The sequence below is a fragment of the Ptychodera flava genome, chromosome 2 (assembly GCF_041260155.1).
Source record: "Ptychodera flava strain L36383 chromosome 2, AS_Pfla_20210202, whole genome shotgun sequence".
Lineage (NCBI taxonomy): Eukaryota > Metazoa > Hemichordata > Enteropneusta > Ptychoderidae > Ptychodera > Ptychodera flava.
This window is the reverse complement of record NC_091929.1, coordinates 18,805,203-18,832,705: the sequence shown is the minus strand read 5'-3', so window position 1 is coordinate 18,832,705 and position 27,503 is coordinate 18,805,203. Positions and strand designations below refer to the sequence as shown.

General features: G+C 36.2%; 2 protein-coding genes across 4 annotated transcripts in view; both read left to right on the top strand.

The window, feature by feature from the left end:
• Positions 1-8,099, top strand: part of LOC139116298 (von Willebrand factor D and EGF domain-containing protein-like) — an 89,580-nt gene extending 81,481 nt beyond the window's left edge. For both annotated transcript variants that reach the window (XM_070678925.1, XM_070678931.1), the window contains exons 17-24: positions 235-463; positions 1,190-1,286; positions 1,875-1,985; positions 2,894-3,069; positions 3,441-3,710; positions 4,884-5,004; positions 5,456-5,601; positions 6,836-8,099. In XM_070678925.1, the coding sequence (XP_070535026.1) occupies positions 235-463; positions 1,190-1,286; positions 1,875-1,985; positions 2,894-3,069; positions 3,441-3,710; positions 4,884-5,004; positions 5,456-5,589 (1,138 nt within the window). In that variant the 3' untranslated portion in view covers positions 5,590-5,601; positions 6,836-8,099. The remainder of the gene's footprint in view (positions 1-234; positions 464-1,189; positions 1,287-1,874; positions 1,986-2,893; positions 3,070-3,440; positions 3,711-4,883; positions 5,005-5,455; positions 5,602-6,835) is intronic.
• Positions 8,100-9,664: 1,565 nt separating this feature from the next.
• The window catches only part of LOC139147357 (von Willebrand factor D and EGF domain-containing protein-like), a 35,915-nt gene continuing 18,076 nt past the window's right edge, over positions 9,665-27,503 (top strand). The window contains exons 1-9 of one of the 2 annotated variants that reach the window (XM_070718420.1): positions 9,677-9,801; positions 19,603-19,706; positions 20,468-20,593; positions 21,599-21,696; positions 23,378-23,647; positions 24,185-24,295; positions 25,037-25,099; positions 25,897-26,096; positions 27,124-27,210. In XM_070718420.1, coding sequence (XP_070574521.1) covers positions 19,624-19,706; positions 20,468-20,593; positions 21,599-21,696; positions 23,378-23,647; positions 24,185-24,295; positions 25,037-25,099; positions 25,897-26,096; positions 27,124-27,210 — 1,038 coding nt within the window. In that variant the 5' untranslated portion in view covers positions 9,677-9,801; positions 19,603-19,623. Of the gene's footprint in view, positions 9,802-19,602; positions 19,707-20,467; positions 20,594-21,598; positions 21,697-23,377; positions 23,648-24,184; positions 24,296-25,036; positions 25,100-25,896; positions 26,097-27,123; positions 27,211-27,503 lie in introns of both variants that reach the window. The other variant, XM_070718429.1, reaches the window with a different exon arrangement.

Genomic DNA, 27,503 nt, shown 5'->3' with positions numbered 1-27,503 from the left:
TTTGACACTGAACTTAGTCTGAAAGTCTGAGAACTAAAGTTCTTGAAAAATCACCAGAAGTAATAGGTTTTTTGTCAGTCGTGAAAAAGGTATTATATCCATTTAATGTAATTAACATTCGATTAGCGATTTCGTTTCATGAAGATAAGAATATGACCTAAAAATTGTTTTACTGATACACTAGGTAAATAGTGAGTGAACGTCGGTTTAGGGTTCTACGGTTTTCTTCAATAGGAAGAAGAGATCGACTGAAAACAACGAGGTGTCCTGGTATTCCTACACACCAGATCCTGACTTCGTTCCTTCCAATGCAACATGGCCGACGCCAAGTGGCATCACAGAGAAGCAGGCACGTGATTTGTGCAAGTCTGCCGTGCTGAATTCGACTGGAGCAGACACATGTTCACAAATCATCGATGATGGTCTATTCACAGGCGTCGAAGGATGCGTCGAAGATATCAAGGTAAAAGAGGGAAACCTTTTTCCCCATAGTTAGTTTGTCGTGTCCGTATTAATCTTGAGCATTTCTTTTTTTTCATGCCCACATCGCTCAGAAAGATCTTATGCAGTTCACCATAGTCTTCACTCTACTTTTACACATAAAGTGTTAACCAGTTAACAGTTCGGAAGTCTCTTAATTTTTCACGTTTGAAGAGCGCCGTCAACGCATGTGTATAACCTCTAACACATAAAAGAAGATGGCAGTGTCGTCGGTTACCGTTGCGACTGATAAAATATGAACTTTTTGAGCTTTTAGTGAGGAAATCGGATGAGGTTTGCTACAAGAAACACATATTAATTAACCACATTCTGGCAACAGTGTACCTTGGCCATGGCCTCGTGAAACGGACTCAGACTGTCCTAGGAAGAATTGCACGCCCTCGAGCAAAGAAACGCATGCTGTCACACCGATTTTCAGTCAACATGCATATATTATAACTTACTACAACGTAGTCTTTATCATGATACGTCAAACTACGGTCACGTGGTATATATAATGTGATACATCTCTGAGATGTTACTCAAACACCGTTGACTAATTACTTTTTGAATCTTATCCAAGTGTGGCATTTAGTATCAATAGCCTTTCTATTTTGAATTTTATCAAAATACCTTCCATGCATGTTTGTCCACTAAGTAGAACATTTACTGCTTACATTTACTTATTTTGTTACTTTTTTAAACGCAGCTAACAGATAATACAGAGTGGATAGCGAACGCGGTATCGGAGATGCATAAATTATGTGAAGCGGAAGTACTGAAGAATATCTCTCTCTACGAAATATGTAATTAGCAAATGGAAACTTGATTGTCATACTTCACGTGTTTTTACTAAAATTACTGTGCAAACAATCAGTCATAATCACATAATAACATATGTAGTGGACTTAATTTTCACACATAGAATCTATGCTTTTGAAATAAAATCAGTCTTCTTATTTGTCACGCCTGATACTACTTTAAGCCGATCATGAAAAGGTCAAGATGTCCTTTGTCATGATGCTTCTATTGCACTCATTTGCAGTCAATTATTAAAAAATGTCTTCAAAGATAAAACGATTTTTTTCCGTAGTGTAGCATGAATTAGTTATTGCGCATTGAAAAATTTACATTTCTTTTTTATTTTATTTTATTTATTTATTTATTTATTTATTCGGATAACTAACAGGAGTAAATTCCAAATTACAGGCTCCGCAAAACATAAAAATGCATAAAATTACAGACAAAAATACAATTGACGCAAAAGACAAATACAAAGAACATACAAGTCATGAATAAAATAATTCATCACACTTGTTTTAAAAAGAAAAAAATCTGTCAAAAATGTCAATACTCGAGCATAATATTGAATCCAACTATTTGTTTACTGCTAGGTGAGAACGGTACTGAATACAGCCTGCCAAGCTTTGTCTTAGAGTTGACCTGTCCACAGCAGTGTAACGGACATGGAGATTGTGTCAATGGAACTTGTCAGTGTCAGGATGGTAAGATTACATAATCATAATTGACCATTTGTTATCAAAAAATCTCGAAGAGTCGTTTGTATCGGAGTATAATTAGATTCAGATTATTACTTTGATTGACATTCATCTGTGCCATACCTAAACGGTTATGCTACATTTATGGATAACTTGACAGGATAATGGTGAGTTTGAATTGTATGAATTTCTAGGCAGGCCTAAGGTACAAACTATCAAAAGAGTCTCCAACAGCAACTCTCACTCATATCATAAGGACATTACTCGTAAAGTTGTGTTATCCTCCAGGAGAAATAACATCAGGGGGCATACAAAAATGATTAACAAAAAACTGCATTTATGAGGGTATAAAACTCTGTTCCATAGGCGTTATAACCACTGTTACCATTATGGCATCTCAGCTGATATTCTCTCCAGTACAAACAGAGAAATTTTCGGCACGTACAAAACATATATCGTGGTGTTACAGCTTATACAATTACACCATCATACCGTGTACATAATTGTTGTGTATAGAATATCATCCTACCTAAAATCTAAGTTAATCTTTACATACTAATATTTATTGGAAAGATGGAACAACAAAGTCTTTTTATTTAAGTAGAGTCAGCCATCATTTATCGTGAATTCGCGACCTCCATGCTGGGTTGTAACACCTGAATTTTCGCGGGGAAATGTTTATTATGCCGAAATACATTTTTTGTGCACAAAGTTGAAATAGTTTTCAGATTTTTATTTTCATGCTCAGTTTTCTTGAACGTTCGCTAGATTTCGGCCGACCTTCATTTGAATACTTCTCAACCAACAGCTTGCCTGAAGTTCGTTTGCAAGTTCTGATGTGCCAATATTTTTTCTTCTAATTAAACCAAATTCGAAATTGTATTGGTCAACACAAAATGATGTTTGACTCGCAGGATTCTCCGGAGCCGACTGTAGCATCGAATTATCTCGACCACCTGAGATCTGGTACATATTTCATTATGATCAAGGACTTTGCGATGTCAGAGAAGACGACTGCTCATCTCTTGGTGTCATTGGAGAAAACCTTTTGGAATCTGATGATCTCGTCTGCTTGTTTAGCGAAGGAGAGGTTTGTAGAATGTGATCACGTAAAATACATACTAAAGGCGTCAACCTTAAGAGCTAAGTACTATTCAAACTGGAGATTAGTTTTCAACAATGGAAAGGTGCACACGTCTTTCGCGATACCATGGAGCAAAACGCGAAGTGTCCTTTTCATAACAGCCCTTTATTTTGAGTCTTGCTTCATGAGGCGAACCATTTTCACCTAATGAAAGAAGGGTATCGCTTCAAGCAAAAGACTAAAGCGTGACATGAAAAAATTTTGCGCCTGTGAATTAACGTTCCAAAAAATAAGCTGGTGAGTTTGACCTATACATGCATACATCTTCATTTTGATATCCAATGAAGATTGTGATATTTACACGAATTGTTTTCCAGCTTTTGAATGGTACCGATAAAGAGAATAGCACGACAACTGAAGTGGTTACTGTGAAGGCAATGCTAATGAGCTTCCGTGAGGTTACGTGTCCTCTTGACGTTGCCTCTTTCACTTCGGGAGAGCCAGACGTGGTCACAGGTATGACCGTGAGATCTGTCATGGTCAATGTCAGCAATGACGCAGGTGTAACAACAAGTAATGGTCTACCACTGACAGTATTTGATTCAAAATGTCAGGAGTGTACAGATATTGGTAAATGTCGGTTAAAGGTTAGTGTGTGTCAAACGAGAGAATGCAATCAGGAAAAAATAAAATATATACGTATTTTTATATGCTAGATATTCTATGACTGGCTCATTTAACCCAAATAACAACACCACCAGTACCATCATAATATTGGTATTGATGTTGTTATTTCGCTCAAGGATTGATACTTCTACAATTTTGCAATCGAGATGTCAATCTGATTAAAATCAAATGTAGAGTACGGCGACGTCTACTTACGCGTACGCGGTATTCTCTGGCTGTCGTCTCTAGCAAGAGAATACCGCGTACGCGTCAGTAGTGTAAAGCTGATTTTAATCAGATTGTTCAGATGTGCAAGGGATTTTTGCCCAATTATTATTAGGCCGAAGAAAAAATCATGCTGTTCCGATAACCCGACCAACCCTATTTTTTACCTGCTGACCCTAAACTTTTGAGAGCTACGTAAACTCGGAAGTAAAAAAAGACCGAAAAAGACCGTAAAATCACGCGTTCGTTACTTGGTATTTGATTTTTGCTTGAATGTTTTATGTATTTTCCCTTTTATGTGTATGATACATTTTTCTCGCAATGTTGTGGTCAGTGTTTGACCGCCCTGAACCCCTGAAAAATGCACATTTAAAATAAAAATATTTTCGAAAAAACATACCTGCAGACCTACTTTTTTTCAAAACCGTGTTATCCGAACAGCACAATTTTTTTTTTTTTGCCTTACCAGGAAGAAAGATTTTAATGAAAGATCCGTAAATATACCAAAGATCAGTGGAACGAGTAAATGCCAAGGTGGAAAGATGAAGCAATATGTCACATATTTTAGTGATACATTTCTGTAGCCCTATGTTGTAGCAAAAACAAACAAACCACAAATATATCGTATTTGTAGAAAGTCATATTTAAATACTACAATGCCAAGAGCTGTCTTTAAAATGAAATTTTATCGGAAACGACTCCTGTAATGAAATGAAAGACGAAGACGAATTGCTAATTAATTTCTTAGCCTTCTATATGACCTTCGCATTGTCCAAGTGGTTGGTTCGTGGCTATGGAAGTGATAGATACGGTTGTTTGAACGATGAATCTGTTTGAAACACTCAATTTTCTGATACACCAGTACTTCAAATTCAACTTAACCATCTGCAAGTCTTAAGTAACGATGTGTGTTTCCTCCCTGCTTTCAGGAATCCTCTTGTAAAATCAATGGTCACTGCTTCGCTAAGGATGAATTCCATCCGACAAATGCTGCCAAACAATGCCAGCCTGACGTGAATCAATACAACTGGACCGACTTTAAAGAACCAGGTCTCGTTGTTTTATCTTGGTTTTCACCAGGCAAAACTCTAAGAATCAGGGGTATTAGAAAAACAGCAGTTGATTCGCAAGTGTTTCACCTTCACATGCTGTTTTATAAATGATGTAATCTATAAGGAATTGGTATAACAATTGTGAATTACAATTAAAAGACAATATTTCAGTATACATCACTTTAATTTTGTATCAAAAATAGCGGTTGATAATAGGTAAAACCTCGAGTCTTCTTATCACGGGGTGACATCATTTTGGTGTACATCACTTTCATATGAATACCAAAGAGTAATTGATTATATGTAGAACTTCTAATATACCCTGACTTTGCTTTGTTTGAAATGCATTGCGCATATGGTTATGACAACTGAATTTAATTCTGAAGTTTCAAATGTAGTTACCTAGAAATGTTGACCCATCCTGTCCATCCGCTGTATTATATTTTCAGATGGAGAAACTTCAGCAGGAAGGGGAGTTTTCATCCGAAATGTGGTTGTTGGTGTTTGTGTGTCAGGCCTGCTGATCACTGCTGTTCTGATCGCCGCAATCTGTTTTGCAAAATGGTGGCGTCGACGTAAATAATTTGAGTCGGAAGTAGGTGATACATTACTCTCAATTCAGTCATTTAATGATTTTGTTGGTTACTTCATCTCGTCTTTACTTTGGTGTACATAATGCAGACTTTGTTGTGTGCTAGAATATAGCACTGATCTCTGAGGCGATGGCAATTGATATTGGAACTAATTGAGCCATTTCTTTTGATCCGGCACTTTTACTATCAAAATGTCAACCCATCCACCCCTGCAAATTCGAACATTGAGCAATATTACAAAGTATATTACGTTTTGATATATGGCTTATAAGGGCCTTAATTAAATATGCCAATTAGCTAAGAATCGGTATGTCATGCTTAACGGTACAAAGGTAACCTACGTGTACATACTGCGATCAAATTTAGTGCATCACGTTTTGATAGATCGTGTAGTTACTATAATTCGTACACTTTTTATATGAGGTTATAAACAGGAAGCAACGCCCACCTTAGCCAACAAACAATATCATTTTTATTATCATAAATGTAATTTCAAAGTCACATCGAACGTCAGCCCAAACTTTATTATCCAAAAGTTGTCTTAATCATACATGTTACAATCGCCGTCAATCCATGAACAAACAAGATACGGAATCTTATATGTTTCGGTTGTAAATTTTGTCAGTTATGAGTGAAACGAAAACATCATGGACACAAACATAAATGCATGGGCACGGATAAGGACGGGCAGACGCAAATATACGAAACGTGCCAGGAAAGAGCCGCACTTATGTGGGCTACGTCGACACGCGGATTACTAGGATGTCGTCAGAGTAGCAGATTATGATTGGTTTATTCGAGTTATGCTGCGATATGAACAGTTGTCGTACCGCCATAGTGCAAAGATCGTCGCCCGTGTTTCCTAATTTTGTTTTTGATTACAATTACACTAGTGCGAAAAAATTCAAAAAATCCTGGAGCCGTTGTGACAGAGATGCTTACGCCGCAAACATAGCCTTGCATTCCTCTTTGTTTGTGATTACACAAATGATAGTGATAATCGTCATACAAAACAAATTATGGAGACCATCACACGGCAGCAACGCAACTTAGAGAGAGAGAGAGAGAGAGAGAGAGAGAGAGAGAGAGAGAGAGAGAGAGAGAGAGAGAGATTTGGCATAAATCTTCAGAATGTGGACAGGCTTAAAGACCACTATACTATATTGTTGAATCTTATTCTGAAAATAGAAAACTTTCCCTCGAGATGCTCATTTATTTTTGGATTTTCATATTCAGGGCCTGGATCCACATTGAGTGGCGATGCAATCAGCGAAACGGAATTAGTCAAGATACGACAAAATAAAAGTACATCCTGAACCCTTCTATAATTGAAACGTGGTGAGGCTGCCTACCTAACTCACCGATAATGAATATACATATGAGGAATGTTATACTTTATATATAAACAGACATAACATCCAGGAAAAAAATATATAGCTGCCATCTTCATTTATATACCTTTTATACAATATAACATATAAGTGCAGAATTCTGTTTTGCTGTTGAAGGTTTATGCTACAAAAAAGTATGTATCTTAATGTAATTTGTCAAGTAATTCTGAAAATATTCAAAGATTGATCTAAAAGATCGTGTAAAAATGTGGATTTTCTTAAAATATTACTTATTCTACACCTGTAGAGGATGAGGTTTCACAAAATACGACAGCAACGATAGAATGAATATTAGCATGTATTGGAATATTTTAACGTTTATGCTTTTTGTAATAATGTTAGGAGCTGCTGCTCCAACTAAGTAATGTTCGGAGAAGAATACTATTTCAGCAAATATGCTTGTCCAATATCACGTCAAGGACATAAGACACGGTGCATGTTTTCAACTTTAATACAACTTAATGCTTCAATTATATAATAGTGAATTGACCCATATGAACTACACTTATATTTTGTCGAATAGGATATTTTCCAGAAGGTATATCGTCTCATTGCGCTTTCAGGTAGAATTAATGTTACGTCATTGTACGCAGTTTACTTAAATTTATAGTGTGTATCGTTTTTACTTATTTACAATTTAGTTTATCACAATGCGTGTACATATCATATAAGATATGTTAATTGTTCTGTTGTGCGAAAGACTGATCAAAATTTGATGTTGAACTGTTTACATATTAAAGGTATACAATCACCTGTAATCTAACTATGCCAATATATGGTGAAAGGGGCGGTCCTTGGTATTCAAAATGCCCATGTGAGGGCGCTGTTTTTAAAAAGCGGCCGCCCGCTTAAAATCTGTGATTGGCTAGATTTTCTCTTTCCATGGTAACTGTGGCTAAATTGGAACAGGTGACAGTATACCTTTGTCTTTATGAACATACGAGTTGTATTTTTAGATAATTCTTTATAGCCAGTATATCACGTCAATTCCATTACGTCATACCTGTATTCATCGCAGTAAGAAAGAACGTATTAATTATGAATATTTCAAAACATTGTCAATAATCTCAATTTAGAAATGTAATAGTTACACATGATATTAAACTGGGGTTAGAATAAATGTAGGTAGCCTTCAGTCATTTAATTACCCTGTTCGTATTGTCCTGTTCGCACAGTAAAGGGCTCATCTTGAATATGAGTATTAATCTAAAAAATACTCAGGCAAAGAATCGACATGGACTTTAAGGTAGAACGCGCCAGGGAGGACAGTTATTCAGACTCTAAATCCTTTACAAAACTTTTCTAACTACCACTTCGAGGGACGCTTATTTGAATCTCATAGGGTAAATACAAATTTACACTGCTTTATTTTTGTGTTGATCAAAAGTTTACTTTACCCATAGAGTCAATACAGGGATGGCGACCATTTTGAATTTCAAGAGTTGGTAGATATTTAGTGACTTGTTTCTGTAGTACCATATTTTGCGCGGTAAGCCCAAATTTTATTCCTGGTTTCGTAAGACAAGTGTTCGCAGTCCCCATGAAGAAAAGTTTAAGTAAACTTTTAAGTCTGTCAATTTGTGGCGCGTACCACCTTAATTCAACCGACGTTTACCTCAATGACGTGATTTGTGTTACAAGAAGTTCGTCGCCCATACGAAAATGCAGAACATTTTTACCATTCGAAACTTTGTAAAGGAATTAGCACGGCAGGTGTTAATTTGCAAAGCAGAGAGAATCAGTCGATACCTTTCCGTGAACAAATCTATACTTAAAGAAGTCCAAATCGTTGACAAAGCTAACACATGTAATCAAAAGAAAATTGATGTCACAGACAATATGAAATACGAGTATGTTCGTGTCTATACAACATACTGGCGTTTACAGCTCCTCCACAGAAAAAATATACGTGTCTGGCGTTCGTCGTAAAGGCAAATGATAACTTAATTTTGTACAATCCAGTCTTATTGTGGCCACCAAAAATTGATGTATTGTGGTACAAACATGTTACTGATAAGTTTTTAAAAGGAGGCTCTTGTTTGAAAATGTAAAAAAGAAGTTTTAGATTTATTAGTTTGAAATTGGCTAGGCTCGGTTACGAGAAAAAACATGCGTTATAACAAACTGGCATGCAAACATATCCCTAGGACGTTCATCATGATAAACTGTTCTTTATAAGATGATGTAGATTTCTATGACTTTCTTCTTCCTCTGTGCGTTGGAGGTACTCTCTAACTTTGCACAACATTACGCTCTGTCATCGTGAGCTGAATAAATGACAACTATCCTTAGCAGGCTAAATAATTCACTGTATTATAATACGCGAGAACGAACTTTCCATTTCCTACAGGAATGAATCTTCCCATATTACAATGTGCATACAAAATTCAAATGGTTGTAGAGTCTAATTTGAGTCACCGTTTTCACATGCTCCATTCAATTAGCGTGCATATTGTGAAGATTCTCATATCACTCGGGCTACATGGATATACAAACATGGTTTCCAAATTCGATTGATTACCGATACAATGGCAGTGGCCCAGATCTTGAAAGGCCGTATACTAGATGAATACGTTCTTGATGTTCTTTGTCAATAGTCTGTTTCCAAGGGAGGCATGACCTCTGACGACCTACGAACACAGCGTACCTTAACATTGAAGAAGGAACTAACGTCACTTGTACCTTGAGACTCCGTTGATTTACTTGCCTCACTTTTGCAGCAGAGAAAATATGCACCACTGGTAGATCTCTGACTAGCGATTCTCCGTTATCGACGAAATCAGCTCTATATTCTGTTTCAGAGAGAAGAAGGTAAGTGACTTATTTGAGCAAGCGCAAATTGTGTAAGTGAAGAGACAAAGTTTGCTCCTTGAGATCAAAGTCTAACTCGTTTTCCTACGGAAGATAGCTCATAGATAGGGAGTGTTGATATCAGACATAAGTACAACATGACGAGTTGCATATAGCTGCGCAATAACTCACTAATGGACATGAGCCCATGCAACGTCCTAAAATTTAATCACGTGATAGATAAAATTAATGCTTTTCCTTAAAATAAAAAAATCGTGGCGATATTAAAGGATGCTGTTTTCTCATTCCGGTTTTCATGTCTTGACTTATGTGAGGATGGCGCCCGTACTTTGTTGACGAAGAAAATGAAAACTTTACCCATCTTACAAGTTTTTCGTGACAGATATGAATCTTTTTAGTTTACACCTCCGTTGTCATGTTTAACGATGTCGTCTGCTCTTTTTTAATCTCGTCCATTCTGTTGAGATTTCATTAGAATAATTGGCCCACATTGTACCCGTAATTTGCGTGTTTCTAAAATAGATTGCCATTGCAGGAAATGAAAACAACTCGAGGCTGAGTAATAACAATTTCTTTGTACATTTTACTTCACACTAACTCACATCACTACGAGCATACACTACGGTTAACATTCAACGATAAACCGTCCTGAGAGAAAATTGAAATTGTTAACATTTTTTTTCAATTAACATTTTTTTTCAATTTCAACCAATCCTTATGTCGCCAATCTAGAGCAAAAAATGACAATTAACCAATCGAATTGAGCTTTACATTCCTCCCCTTTGACGAACGAATTTCAAATTTTTAGCAACTCTCAATACTGGTGAGACAAAGAGACGGATAGTTAGGATTAAGGAAAATTCAAGACAGTGGAGAATTTCAAACATACCTAAAATGCTTGTAAGAAAACGATAATCTCGTCGTTAGAGGGCTCAGATCCTCGGAGAACGCTAAACACTGACAAAAAAAAACAAGTCTGAAAGAATACAAAGTGTCAACTCTTTACGTCAAACATGATGAAAGTACAAGAACAACTCTGGAGCTCGTCAATTCAGTCAAATCACTTTTTTCTTAGGTGGCCAAAAGTACTTTACTTTTTTGAAACTGAAGATACTGTCAGCTGCATTGTAATGGAATAGGTGACTTTTGTAGGAAAGATCACGAAAGCTCTTATCACGTCACCAAAAATAATGATTCAATGGATCCATGTGTTTATTCTGTACTTTTAAAATCCTATTCGTGTCACAGCTTTTCATAAGCAGTATTAGCATAGTGAGTACTCATTTTTTCGAAATCTAAGTCTTCAAATAGTCCGTTGCGCTAATAATAAACACAGACACAGCCCCTCCACCAAGCAACGCAAAGTATATAGTGATTCCAATTGTCGTTCTAATACAGCAATGATACCGAGCTAGAAAAGGTACGTATAGCGTAGAGTCTGTAAATGTGAATGGGACTAAAATGTTCTATTGTTGGCATACACAAAGCATTTGCCGTACGGCCATGACCTTTAGCCTTGTGCACTACCTATACCCGTACTTTTAAAGAGGAACTAACGTCGCAGTCACAATGATTAAAATCATTCGCCACGGACGACTTTAGAAGTAGGAATACACCTCGTCGACAAAGGATTGAAAATATTTGAAAGGGCAGTTGACGAATGAATCAGCATTAACTTTGTCTCTCCTGGAAGAAATATCTTACCGTAGAATGCTCACTAGGGACTGAAATACAATACTTTTTTGCCTATCAGTTGAGGGGGTGCAATATTTTTACCGTGTTAGTTTTTCGCAAATCCAAAATTTTAAATTCCCCATAAACTTAACAAAGGTACGGCGGTCATTTTGAAATTCAAGAGTCTATAAATATTGTATAATTGTTCTACAGTACAAAATTTTGCGAGGTGACTCTTGATTGTAATTCCTAATTCCGAAAGGAAATGATTTAAAGTTTCCTTTCATTTCAGGAAGTTCGAGCACAAGTTCAAGTCTTCCTATTTCGCGACGCGTACTACTTAAATAATAGGTAGCTGCTATGTTCATTCGCAGTGAGCGCGTTATTTATTTACATTTATTTACATAGCAACAAGAAAACTTGGCCTTCATCCTCTAATTCAAAGATTTAAATTAAAATAAAACTTGGTTAATTATACCGTGTTCTCTTAATACCTTTCAACTGCTATAGACGTTACAGTGGTAAACTGTAAGGCTTCTACGATCCATCGATGTCAGTAGAGATGTCTTGACCTTTTGAAGTCACGCTTAACTTGCCGAAAGTGTCTGCCATGCACCTGCGACATACCTTTGTTTTCTAATCCCCCTGTCAGAAGTAGCAACCATCGTTCCACTTGCTGGATGCTAACTTTAGTTGAAATCAGGAGAATGGCGAGGATCGTAATCGAATGTGGACTCGGTTGAAGTGTATAGCCATAAACCTGTTTACGGTGAACTTACGAAAACTATTTAACTCCGTTCCAGTTGATGTGAAGGATTGAAAATGATGAAAGGCAAGGTAAACTCTGTTTAATTTGATGTCTTTTCCGGAATAGTGGCATTACATACGCATTTGCAATTTAAAGACAACGAAGGACCCATAGGCTACAAACTTGGATTGCACAAACATTTAGGGAGCCTTCAGTAGTTACTGGGCGATTCGGTGCACACCTGTACTGTAAAATGTCACCATCCCCTACCCTCGTGTCTAAAGTGAGACACTCCCCTTGACCAACATTCTAAAACTTGACCCTCCCCCAATCACTGCAGTATTCCCAAAGGAATTTCCAAAACAGTATTAGCTAATTTACATAACAATTGGTTTAATTGTTATGTAAGCTAGGAGCAGAACGTACAGAGGGACCTGTTTTAAACTATTGGTAATTACCCCCTCAAACAAGCTACATCTGTGCATTTACATATACTTGATGATATGTGTCAATATACTTTGCTTGAAGTTGGAAGGAAAATGTGCATGCTTGTACAAGAACTTGGATTTTAAATTTGGATTTCATCGAAAATATTGATTCACTATACCTGCAAATCTATGAGAGAACAATGAACATTTTTTTCAAAAATACTACCAGCAAAATAATCGCAATCATACCAATCCATAATCCAATAACACTAGGTCAAAATTTGTAAGACAATAGTTGTAAACATAGACACAAAACAGCACAGAACAGACAGTAAATAGACGGTACACAAACAAAGTCAAATTCATGAAAGAAAGATATATGGACCTCTGGCCAAAAGACCAAGAAGTGATGTCAGGTGTTTCGAAAATAGTAAGCGCATCCTGCCCCACATGTGGCACCCGCCATATATCAGTCTGTAAGTCAGATAGGTAGTGGTCACTAACTAAGGCCCCATGTCACCGATGCCATCAGTGATCATTTGTCGAAGAGAGATATCGTATTTATCAACCAGCTTGCGATACCTGCCAAAAAAGCGTTTGAATGTAGAGACAAGTCTTGCTCTGGTGTAACCTTGATTTAACAGTTTGAAAGAGAGATGGCCATGTCTCTCTACAAAATCACCATATGAACTGCATGCTCTTGCATATCGAATAAGCTTGAAAATGTATAACCCATAAGCAGGTGAGAGTGGAATATTACTGATGAGGTGTGGAAAATTAATTATACTAAAGTTGAAATCATCTCTCTTGTCATATAGCCTAGTAGAAAGGTGACCATAGAGTCAAATTCAAGTAAAATGTCCAGATATGAAGCAGAAGAGGCCGTTTCTGTAGTCTCTTTAATCTCCAATTCTGGAGGATAAATCATAGCGAGATATTTACTGAATTCAGAGTTATTCAATGAAATAACATCGTCTATGTATCTAAATGTAAGGTTGAAAGTACGAGCTACAGAACATCTTTCACTGACGGACGTTTAATATTTGACATAAATATACTAAATTAGAGTAGGGAGCTTCCAAGATCATATTTGTACAAGAAATTTGATTTTTGAATTTCACCGAAAAAGTTGATCCACTTTACATGGTAGTCTATGAGTAAACTATTAATAAGGATTTTTCAATACAAAATTATATGTTATTTTTGCGATAATGTAAGGAGATAATCCAACTAAAGGTTAATGTTCGGAAGAAAATACTAAATTAGCAAATATGCTTCTCCAATATCACGTCAAGGACATAAGGCTCGGTGCATGTGTTCAGCTTCATTACAGATTGATGCTTCACTTAGATAATAATGAACTGACTCATATGAACTATACCTGTATTTTGTCGAACATGATATTTTTCAGAATGTATATCTCCACATGCTTATCAGGTATAATTTATTTGCATGACTGTTCAAATTTCACTGAAACTTATAGTGTGTGTCGTTTTTACTTATTTATGGTTTTAGTTTGTCATACATATAGAGCTTGACCTCCATGTAAACATCAGACTTGTCTACTTTTTCGATTGTGCGAATAACAGGTTCAAATTTAATGTTGAACTGCTTACACATTAATGTCTTATGCTTACGCTTGTATCTTAGTTATTACTTTTATAGCCAGTACACAATGTCAGTTCGATTACGTCTTTTGTGTATGTAATGCAGCCAGAAAGAACATATGAATTTTGAAGAATTGATAGCATCTACGATTGACACATTGAACGATTACATATGATATTGAACTGATTAGAATAAGTGCTTGTAGCCTTTAGTCATTTATCTGCCTTGTTCTCGCAAGGAGCGCAATTAGCAATTGCATAGTGCAAATATATTTGGGGATAGTGCACACTTTGAATATGAGCATTAATCTCAAAGAACCATGATATATACTCAGGAAAAGCATCGACATTGACGTAAAGATATATCTGTCCCCGAGGCACATTATGACTTGACATAGAGTTAACATAGAGTTAGCATAGGGATGGCGGCCATCATGAATTACGGTAAATACTGAGTGAGTTGTCCCTCGAGGATTATATTTATTTATGTTTATTTACACTTTTATTGAGCGGTCGAATTACCTGAAAAGCTAAGGTAACTTTAATAAAGGAACATTATCTTTCATAATTGTTTTAAATTTTAACTTTGGAATCCTTTTTCTAGTGATTTAAAACTCTCTTGAATTTCGGAATATTCCAATCCATATTCTGCATAGTAGGTGTTTGTCACTGATGAATAATACTACAAAATGTCAACATATCAGACAGGTACTGTGGAGCATTCCCCGTAACACATTTGTAAGACAAAATTGCAAGAAAATACATGTAATAAATTCTTTATCTTATCGAAACGGTAACCCCTTATGTTAGTTCTTTTGTTTCGTAAGAGAATTGTTTGCGGTCCACATGGGGAAATTTTAATCAAAAGTCAAAGTCTGTGGATTTCAAGGCACGTTCTACCTTAACTCGGCCCGTGTTTACCTCAATCTTGTGATTTGTGTAACAAAAGTTCATCACTATTATCAAAACGCAGAACATGTTCACCATTCGAAACATTGAAAAGAAACTAACACCTCATATGTTAATTTGCGAGGCAGATATGATTTTTGAAAGGTTATGCAAATTACCTGTCACGTGATAGTTATGTAAACAATGGTGACACTATGGTAACCAAACTGTTCCCCTATATCTAGGTTTTCCGAAAATATACAATTTACGGGGGTTCTGAGCTTCTAAAACACTAGAGAATTGTTGGTTTAAAATGGTAAATTTGTTGTCTTGGAACCTTAATCAAATGATGTAAATGTCAATGAATTTCTTCTTAGTCGATATGCGTGGGACGCTCTGATTTTGCACTGTATTACTCTCTATCATCTAGAACTGAACAGATGGTAGCTATCCTTCTCAGGCTAAATAATTCACGCTCCTTACGTGAGAACGATTGGGGGAAACGAGCTTGTGATTTACGGTCTGTCTCGCATATGAACTTATTCGATTACAATTTCCTACACGAATAAATCATCAATTGTATACAAAATTCAAATAGTGGAGAAATCACATTTATGTCACGGCTTTCATACGCCACTTATTTAGCCTGCATATTGTAGGGGTTTTCAAGTCGCTCGGACATGCATATAAAAGCATGGCTTTGATTACCGATACATAATGCAGTGGCTCTGTTCTCGAAAGGCCGTACACCAGATGAATACATTCTGGATGTACTTTGTCAATACATTGTCGGTTTCCAAGGGAGGTATAACAATGACGACCTACGAACACAGCGTACCTTAACATTGAAGAAGGAACTAACGTCACTGTTACCTTCAGACTCCGTTGATTTACTTGCCTCACTTTTGCAGCAGAGAAAATATACACTACTGGTGGATCTCTGAGTAGCGATTCCCTGTCATCAACGAAATTAGCTCTATATTCTGTTTCAGAGAAAAAAGGTAAGTGACTAATTTGAGCAAGCACAACTTGTATATATTAACAAAACGAAGTTTGTTCCTGGAGATCAAAGTCCAACTTGAAACTCATTTCCCTATGGACGATAGCTCAAAGGAGGAGAGTGTTGATATCAGACATAAGTCCACATGACGAGTTACGTATTGCAGCGAAGTAACTCATTAATGTACATGAGCCCAATCAATGTCATCAATTTAATCACGTGGTCGATAGAATATTACTTGAAGTAAATGTTTTCCCTTAAATAAAAAAAATAACCTTGGCGGTATTAAAGGATGATGTTGTCCCGTTCCGGGTTTCGTGTCTTGACTTAATGAAAACTTTACCCCGCGTAAAAGTGTGTCTTGACAGACATAAGTTTTTCACATTTCGATTGGGAATAATATACATCGTATCCATAATGTGTGTGTTTCTAAAACAGGTATTGCCATGGTGAGGGATGAAAACAAGTAGAGGCTGAATAATAACAATTTCTTTGTATATTTTACAATGGAATTTGTCGTCCTAACTAGTTCATAACTAGTTAGGACGACAAATGGTATGTTTAATATATAAAATGTTAACGTAAAACCGGCCTACAGAGAAAAATGAAATGGTTTACATTTGTTCCATTTTCAATCAATCCTTGTGTCACCAATCTCATGCGAATTAAAAAGTTAACTAATCGAATTTAGCCTCATTTTCCTCCTCCTAAACAAATGGATTTCCCTCTTTTAGTCATTCTCAATACTGGCAAGACAAAGAGATGTATATTTCGGATTATGGAAAATCAAAGATAGTGGATAATGTCGGACAAAGCGAAATACCGCGGAGAAAATGATGACCTCTTCGATAAGCGGTCTCAGGTCCTCGGAGAACGCTGAACACTGAAAACCAAAAACCCACGACTGAAAGAATACAAAGTGTCACCTCTTTACGTCAAACATGTTGAAAGTACAAGAACAACTCGGACTCTTATCACTATAGACAAATCAGCGCACTTCTTCTATGAGTTGGCCAAAAGTAGTGCACTTTTTTGAAACTCAACAAACTGCCTCCTGCATTATAATTAAATAGATCTTTTGTAGGAAAGAACAAGAGGGCTCGTACGCGTTGCCAAAAGTAATGATTCAATGGATCAGTGAGATTGTTCTGTACTTTTAAAAATACTATTTATGTCACAGCTTTTCATAAGCAGCATTGGCATGGTGTGTACTCTTATTTAGAAATCTGACGGTTTAAATCGTCAGTAGTGCTAAGGGTAAACACAAACGCAGCCCCTCCACCAAGCAACACAAAGAATATTGTGTTTCCAATTGTCATTCTAATACAGCAATGATACAGAACTGGACTAGGTATAGGCTATGGATGTGAATGAGACTGAAATGTTCTATTGTTGACATACATAAAAGCATTTGCCGTACGGCCATGACCTTTGGCCTTGTGCACTACCTATACCCGTATTTTCAAAGAGGAACTAACATCACAGTTACAATAATTAAAATAATTCGCCACCGGAGACATTTTCTCACCCGCAAGTAGGAATACACCTCGTCATCGAGTTTTGTCCGACAACCACTTATTTAAACTCTGTTTTCTGTCGTGTGAAGTAGGCGATGTGCTTAACTATTGGCACGGACGGTCTTTCAGGATTCATAAAGAATGGCTGATCATAACACTGCCGTGGTTTGGAAATCTCTTATTCGATGAAACGCGCAAAATAATCACACCATTTCATGTTAAACGTATCACGCAATAGCAAACGATTGTAACTATTTGAAAGAACAGTTGACGAATGAATAAAATCAACATACTCTTTCTGTCTCTCGCAAGAAATGTCCTTGTTGCATTATTGTAGAAAGCGTCCTCGGAACAGACTCAAATGCACTACTTTTTTCTCTCGCTCAAAGGGTCGTATTTAAACTCTTTAAATATAAGAATATTTTCACTGTCTAAGTTTAGAGCAAGTCAAAAATTAATTTAAATTTTCCCCGTTAACTTTACACAGGTAGAATGGCCATTTCGAATTTCAAAGTCGGTAAATATTGGGTAATTTGTTCTGCAGTACAAAATTATTCCCTTCCTTAATTGCAAAAGGGAATAATTTAAAGTTTTCTTTAAGACAGTTTGAGCAGAAGTTTGTTTTTCTATTTTGAGACGCGCACGACTTTAAGATAAGCCTGTGCTATGTCCATTCGCAGTGAGCGCGTTATTTATTTACATTTAGTTACATAGCAACAAGAAAAGAGGACCTCTGTCATCCGATTACCAGATTTAAATAACAATGGACCTTTATTTGTAAATTATATCGTGTCTTTATATTGCTTTTCAACTGCTGCAGACGTTAGTGTTAAACTGTAATGTTTGTATGATTCTTCGATGCAAGTAGAGATGTCTTGACGTCTTGAAATCACGCTTAACTTGCGAAACGCGCCTGCTATGCACCTGCGATAATGTTTTATTTTCTATACCCCTGTCGGGAGTGGCAACCTTTCCACTTGCCCAATATGCCCGCTTAGTTGAATCAGAGAATGGGTAGTATTGCAGTGACCGTGGTATTACGTTACTGCAGTATGCTGAACAAACCAGCATATGATAGGCCTAGCATATATGTATCCCTTGGTTTATTATGTGTTTCTCAATAGCGTACTGTCAGATTGTGGAAGGGTAGGGCTAAAAACCTACTTGCAGTGAACTCACAAATTAAAACTATTTAATTCCTTTCCAGTTGCTGTGAAGCATTATAGATGGTGACGAGCAAGGTGGAGTCCCTTTAATTTGATGTGTTTTCCAGGATGCTGGCATTTCATATACATATGCCATTTAAAGACATTGAGAGACCCATGAGCTGAAAATTTAAATTTTGATTGCACTAACATTTATACGAGTATCTTGTTAGGACGTGTATATAAATATAGTAACCTCTAAATTGGACTAAATTTGTGGTGCCGCACTTAAATATCACCACCTACATGCAAATATGCACAAGAAAGCGCAATGGTGCTTAAACTTGCTCGAATCGTCACAATCATCATGTTATGTCATCCACTCATACATATGGAACTGAGTACTCTCTACTGCGACATTGTATTTTCTATTTTCTGCGTAATGTGTCAAGCTTTTGAATCAAAATGACAGAAAATTTACGACATACCGAATCGTACTTAAGTTCTTGCTTATTATGTTTCAAGTTAATATCATTGTGACATGATAAGAGGCATTTTATCTCCTCAGCGGCAAAATTAAAAGAATATGAGCGACAATTGGAATATATGTTAATGTCGATAGTTTCAGAACTTTGCTGCTCGCAGGCTTCTTTATTTGTATTTTTTGTTGCTTGTAAAGTTTATCATTGGGATTACAGTTTGTTTTTATTTATGAAATACTTGCTGGAAAATTTATGTCATTTTGGCACAGTATCGTTCACTTGTCTCTTTTCCACACATGTCATGTCTTTCAGAACCACAGTGGATAAAACAAAATGACCAGCTGGAATTTCATGAAATCGTCCGACGTCTTATTTGTCTTTTTCTTGGTGTGTGCTTTCACAGTTGGTACCAGACAGTAAGTTTCAGACAAAATTTGTAAATGGCTGATTTTATCTTATCATAAAAGAGTTTCATTCTCTTCAGGTTCACATCTCGATCATGCGAGAAATATATGTGAAGGTCTTGGGTAAGTACAATTAATATGCAAGTGGCAAACGAAACCCAATGGTAGCCCGTAAAATATCTTGTAAAGTAAATAAGAAATATAAAACACTTGAGCACGAGAAACTTTCTCGTTCTCATGAGACAATTATTTTTCATCTGCTTTACGAGATTTTCTTTACGGCTTTATTAAAACCTGTATATTTCAATAAATGTCAAGATAACGCAATTGAGACTGTGTATGTGCGCAATGTTTGGACAAACTTTTGTATATTATTCCAAAAATCGGTAGTTTACACGTCAGTCAACCGGGATTAATTAAGCAGTTTGTCTTTTCAGGCGGAAAGTCAAGCTGCATGTAATTTTTCGTTGGATGTTCTCTCTTCCAAACTCGTTCCTGCAGAGTAGCGAGTCTTTGGGGGTTAACACAGAGGATTTTGTTTGCTACTCGCGAGTTTCAATTACTCACGGTTCCTTATGATTCACTGTTTTAAGGCTTATGCTTGCCTTTTCTTAAACACCACACGAAGCTGGTTGTGTGATGAAAGTTACAATTTATGATTTTCATTGTCAAGGCGTCGGGAGTATTTGATCTTCTGAATAGAAGCGTGTACATCCTTTCTTCTATAGCTATATCAATAGAGTTTTAGATATTGTTGTCACTATCTGTTTCAGGTCAACATTCTGCACATTCCGTGAGACTACTTCAAGAACTCTTCAAGCCTATAGACCGGTAGCGTACTCCAGTCATACCACATTTTCATGTGGGTTTCTTGGTTTGGACCGATGTGGAAAGTACAGGTGATGAAGCTATGATGAACACTATTATTTTAAAAGTCGAGAGTTATGTCATTGAAAATAGACTTATAGCATTGTTCTGGTTACAGGTTTCCTTACCAAAAGTTTAATATAAATAATTGCATGCACGCGATATCGGACACTGCAGTTTGAAATGCGAACAAATTTTGCCAGTGTTGCATGTGTGGCTGTTCTTGCAGCTTTTAGTCTGAACTGTTATGTGTCATTAAGTATTAATCTTAACAGTAGCAGTCGTCTACAAAGTTGTGTTTTCGTCATTGTTACATGCTTTATTTTCAATGTGTAATGTAAAACTGCAGACAAATATTTATATTTTGCTTAGTACTTAGAGAATATTGACTTAATTTACGAACAGCCGTATTGGCATTGCTGGCAGAGCTTTGAGAAGAATTAATTTCAATGCGTATGTACCAGATATAAAGTTGACTTTGCAACCCTTAATATCCGGAGAAGCCGCTAAGTGTTTGATATCAATTGTTCCCTCTTTGATGCCGGATAGTGTTGCGAATTTGCATGTCGTGATTATAATTGTGGTTAGAAGCATAACGCCAACACAAGGATGTGCTGATAAAATAGCAGCTCTCGTTATACAACAAAATGCACTAAAGTTTTTGTTGAACGAACTACCTGAAATGAAAGAGATTTCTGAAAGTTATGAGACACAAGTTATTGGCCGTAATACAAGAAATTAATGGAAGTCTTTATCAATAATTTATAATTTATTTGTGGTGGTTAACGTGCGTCGTAAAAATACACTTTTAAATATCAATACTTGCCACTTCCAGTGTTTGAGTACCAATTTTTTCAGGGATAGATATTAGAAAAAAATTCAAATTGCTGTAAAATATGATAGATCTGTAGAAGAAAGTTACGGTTGTTCAAATTTGAGTATGCTTGTATTAAAACGTGATTTTGCCAGAAATATTCATCTCTTTCAACTGTCATGGAGATCCTTTTCACAATCTACCATTTATCCCTTTAATACAGGACACGATACAGACATCAGCTTTATTACTACACGGAGTACTCCACCCGATATTACATGGACTTTTGCGATGGTATCTGTGTGAACTACAATTGTACAGGTAATAAACCTACTTCTCGTATTTATCAGCCAAATGCTTCAAAACTTCTGTAAATTTTGTCTAGGACACGCAATTGCCCTCGTAGTAATGATGTCGTCATCCAGGTTACGACGATAAATCTTCATCAAATAAAAAAACTTGGCGATATTATCTCTTTGTCATTTATTTGACGTCGCGTTTTCATAGGATTTTCTCTATATTTTTTTCTCTTTACCAGTACAAAAAACATCAGGTTTTTTCCTGTCGTACAAAAACATCGACTTGTTGTAGAATTGGAAAACAGGTTTAACAGCTTTCGCTTAATTCTAAACATCACGAAAATGTCATGAAAAATTATGAAAATTTATTCTGGTAAAAAGTGGGTTGCTTGACATATACTAGCAGCAAGTGTTAACTGTCTAAGAGTCACTCGACTCCTTGAAAAAATTATATGTACAAGAAAGTTTCATGGTAAGTTTGAAAGAATGATGAGATGTGACCCGAAATGGGTGAAAGATCAATCCGCCATCTTTAGACGTCATTTTTAAATAGCTAATTGGACTGATATGCTACAAATGAGGCGGCTTGGTCGGATAATTGTCGTCACTTTATTTTTAAAAACTGGTGGTTTGCCAAACAAACCGAGAACACAATGCATTGTGATTTCGGACAAAGTGCTCAAATCCGATGACGCAGTGATACTCCTGAGAAGTGAAAAACGACCCTCTGCCTGTTTGTATTGCTTTCATGATCACAAATGCAGTGAAGTGATCGTCAGTATGAAAAATATATCTAATTTTTTCATGTTCACCCTCATTTCGATTACCACATAGTGATATTTCAATGCCTGCGTCAATACAAAATTTTAATGTGATCAATTCCGCCCAGTTTTTGTGCTATCATAAATGTAATCCTCAAAGTAACAGGAAAAGTCGATAATATGTATCCTGTCTGCTCCAGCCTGGTCCAGACCTCTTTAGCCTTCATACACTTTACAGGTTTTTAGATATCGAAAAAGACGGTCTAAAACTTTTAATTTCGTGTATTTGCATGGTATACATACAATTTGTTTTCATACACTCTTCCAGTATGGCTGCAATTGAATGAGCTAATTTTAGTCTACTGATTCCGATTTTATTTTGACTACCTCAACATCTAAAGATAAGTTTGACATTTCCTTTCTTCACAATTCAATTTCAGCATGACAATATTACATTATTCTTCTAGTAATTGCTTTGTGCAAACAATGAACAAGACCTAACTGCCCCAAAGACATCCAAGGGTTTAGAACAGCTTTCAGTCGATAATGTGATATATCATAAAGATGTCGTAATGATAATGTGATATATATATATATATATATATATATATATATATAATATATATATATATATATATATATATATATATATACATATATACATATATATATGTATATATGTATGTATGTATTATATATACATGCAGTTGTAGTTTTCATATTTTCAAGGGTAGACTGCCCTCTACGGCAAATATAGTTCCAATCATTAGTGCCTTAGGGGGGTCACAACATTGCCCTGCCTCTTTTGGATCACACCGCCAAACAAGCAGCTGGCAGTAATTTTATATATTAAAGACAGCAGCGGTCATAACAGATAATGAGAAATAAACATTGCACCATTCTACTGTGCCGCTTGTCATGTTTATGCTGTCATTTTTTCAGAGGATCCGTGTGCTGAGGACACTTACACAGAAATCGACTCAAAATACAGAAGTTCAATGTTCAGTTCCTCTCTCTGGCCGAATTCAAGTCAAATGACATGCGACAGTAATCTACAAGAGGGTTGGTACAGATTTACCAGCGATGCTGGAGGTGAGATGCCGACATCCTGCGTTGATGTTGGGATGTGTGGAACTCAGTATCCGATATGGATAAACAGTCAGGTTGAAGATTATGACAACATCACTATCGTGGAAGCTTGTGTAAACAAAGGTAATGCATTTTCATGAACGTTTCCTGATAAGTTTTTTTCACGTTCAGATGACGCTTAAAGGCTGAAAACACCTGAAGAGAACCATTTGTTTTAAATAATTATGCTAGGTTACCTAGGCTTGCCTCAAGAATTACATACTGCCGAATGTATATTTCAGCGACAGGTACCTGAGATATCATATACCTTTTTTAACCCTGGTAAATTGAAATAACGTGAGATCATAACTTTTGGCAGCATAAACATGTTTTGCTTATCATAAAATCAAGGCCAATATTATTTGAAGGCCCTGCCCTCGTGATGAATATAGTTCTGAAGATTGCGTTGAACCATGTCCAGATTTTGTATATCGTGATTAAGTTTGGATATTCGGAGTTCTTATATTACCGTTATGATAGTGCAAGTCATTTTCAGTCGTTATTTCGTCTAAGAAATCGTCATCATATGCACAGTGACAGTGAAGAATTTCACCTGATGATCAAGGGCTGATGAGTGATGACCGTTGTTTGTAACAATTATAAAATCTGTGTCCAACGCAGGTGGTGCGAATTGCTGCGATGAACGCACCAGTATTTCTGTGAAGAATTGTGGCAATTTCTCAGTCTATAAATTGAAACCAGTACAAGACTGTCCTGTTGGATACTGTGCAGGTAAGAATGATACAACAAGCATTATGTTTTGTTCATACTGTAAACAAAATTGTCAGTGATCATTTACCGAGAGATTCTGCGACGGTATTGTCAGGGTTAAATTTCTTGGATGTTGTTTTGGAGATCTTGCTATATGTGTTCAATTAGTATTGATGTGCGCTGTTTGAATAAGTATGGATATAATTACTGATATATATTTTCTTAATAACCAAAAATGTTAGTGTGTTTAAGGGCAGGGAATAGTCGGGTCTGTGCATTTTTCTTATTCGCAAACAATAAATTTCACGCATGATATCTAGAGGTATCACATCAACATAGGTGCAGCATTTACAATGTACATTATGACAAACATAATTTAACTTTCATCTATCGCAAATTTTCCGTGGATACAGTGTTTACATTGAACACGATTGGAACCAATTTTGGAGAATTGGATCTTCATAATTTTCAAATTTCTCAAAAATGTTTGGTGCTCTACAGGTGAATTACTACAAATTAATCGTAAAAAAGTGCATTACTTATAGAGAAAGGCAGATGAGATTACATTTGCAGATTAAACCGACTTGAGTTCACATCTAATTTTCCCAAATTAGTTCCGATCGTGTTATTGGTGTTATGGGTCCCATACGACCTTTGGGCGCAGTTCCTGCTAACCCTCCCTAAACTTTTTTTTTGAATTCGACAAAAAATTTAACAGTTTCCCCATGGTTCAATGATATCCTATTTAATTCATTCTATTAGGAAATCGTGAACCCTGCCCACCAGACAAACATTCAGTAACTGGTTTCCAACCTGGATGTACAGGTAAGACATGGTGGTAACCTAAACCTTTGTAAGAGATTTTCTGCTAATGCTCAAGGTTCAGAGTTTGAAATGAGATCCAAAAACGGGTTCTTTTCAAGTGATCAATTCTCGCTAGTATTCTTTATCATAGTCATTGAAACCCCACATCTTATACACTGTCTTGATCAAACAAAGCGTAATCACTGTTGCTCATGGTGATGACCTTTTGATTGTCAGAAAGAACAAGCATAAACACCAAAAGCCTATTAGTGATATTGATCGAGTGAAAACAACAATAACTTTTCATCAGCCGTCGAAATGGTGTAAGCCTTTTTGCCATCTAAAGCGGTAAGCTTAAGAGTGGTACATAATTGTTAACAGCTAACTGTGGTACATAGTGCCCGCGGGAAAATTTCCAGGTTAATCAATGTACCCCTCCTGAAAAAGTATCATTGCTGATTTACTCCGAAAAATTCTAAACTTTGCTTGTACGAGGCGCTATTGACTGTTCAATACATTGCATTCAAGTAAGACTAAGTTTCATGCATACTGCGATAGATCTTCTGATAGAGAGTCAGAACTAAAATATCCTTAGCTCTACACTCTCTATTATATTTTGGGGACGTACCATTCTATTGTGTCTGTACGTGGTGTAACATTGCAATTTGATCAACAATATTTGTTTTGGTGGCGATATTTTGAAACCGACTCAGAGTGTTTCCTTAACAGCGGAGATTTATTAGTACAGATTATGTATGCTTAATCGGTGTACATTACGTTTTTGTTTGTAATCTTCCGTTTTATATACATTTTAACAGACTATCCAACGCTGAACAGTCCTCCGGTACTTACAAACCACGAAACGTATTTAGAATGCAGATTCAGTGCTCCACTTTGGCCGAACACGACTTTTACCGTTGAATGGTACTTCGATGATGAGGTCGTCAGGGCCGATGTGTTGGAATATAAACTGCAGTATTCTCGGCTCTACAAGCAAGAATTTAAGTTTGGAAAAAACGTAAGCTAGTTACAGTATTTTGCTGACTTTGAACAGTTAATATATATATATATATATATATATATATATATATATATATATATATATATATATATATTACTTCAAGTCAAAGTAATAATATCTGTTACTTAAGTCTCATGCATCCTGCAATCTTCAGACATAACTAAAATGATTCCTAGCTTTACACTCTGATTTATATGGTTGAGACTATTATATTTCTAGGTGGTGTTAAAATTTGATAAATAATATTTGTTTTGGTGGCGATATTTCGAAACAAACTCAGAGCGATTCTTTAAAAGCGTAGATTTGTCAGCATTTATGGAGATTACATAGTTTGCTCATGTTAGAATAACTCGATACTCTGTTAATAAATGCCCACTAGCATCAAAGACGAGGCGTTCTATTTTAAAGACCAAAATGGTTTTCAACAATTCTGTGCTGATTTCATATTTTTTGTTACCGAACAATCGCATGTGATTAGCGGAGCACGTGTTGAAGGTTTTATCAGTGAGGCCGATGTAAACCTTAGGCTTGTTGACTCCTTTTGATACCTTGGCCTTGTAAAGGAAACCTTCGACTTGGCAGTCACCTTTAAACGGGCATATAGACTTGTCCCGGCAATAACAAACAGCTGGTCGATCTTTACACAGGCTTCCGGTGAATACCCTCTTATTATGTGATTTGATTATACTAGGCACATTCTTCATACAGCTATAATTGTGTTCCTATTGAAGATCTTTGAAGTTTGGTAACTAATATCGGCAAGCTATTGTTTCAACTTATTGATAAACTTTCCAAGAAGACCACACAAGATCTTAAATAGAAACAATTAAAGTGAGTACATACATACATACATACATACATACATACATACATACATACATACATACATACATACATACATACATACATACATACATACATACATACATACATACATACATACATACATACATACATACATACATACATACATACATACATCTTGTTTGTAATTATGAAACAAGTATTTATTTTCTCTTTTCAGGTTAGCTGTCGGGTAACCGTTACTTTGAAAGTAACTGGTGCTTCAAGTCCACCTGTTGCAAGTAATGCTGTTTTAATTGGATTAGTCGTAAGTTGTTTTTTCACACATACTACATAAAATATTTTTCCCGCTGCTTGTGCATTCATTCCTATCTCAATTGAGTCGAACAAAGCAACTGAATACTCTGAAAGGAAAACGTTCGCACATACATTGCCTGATACAGAACCCCATCTGTAACAGCACTTGTACCAGTCTAACGGAAAGTAAGTCTGTACTACAAGAGAAATCTGATACATTGATTAGGGCCATCGAGCAAATTGACAAAATAGAGTATAATCTAAAGAAAACATCTAATGACAATACAATAGCATAATTCGTAT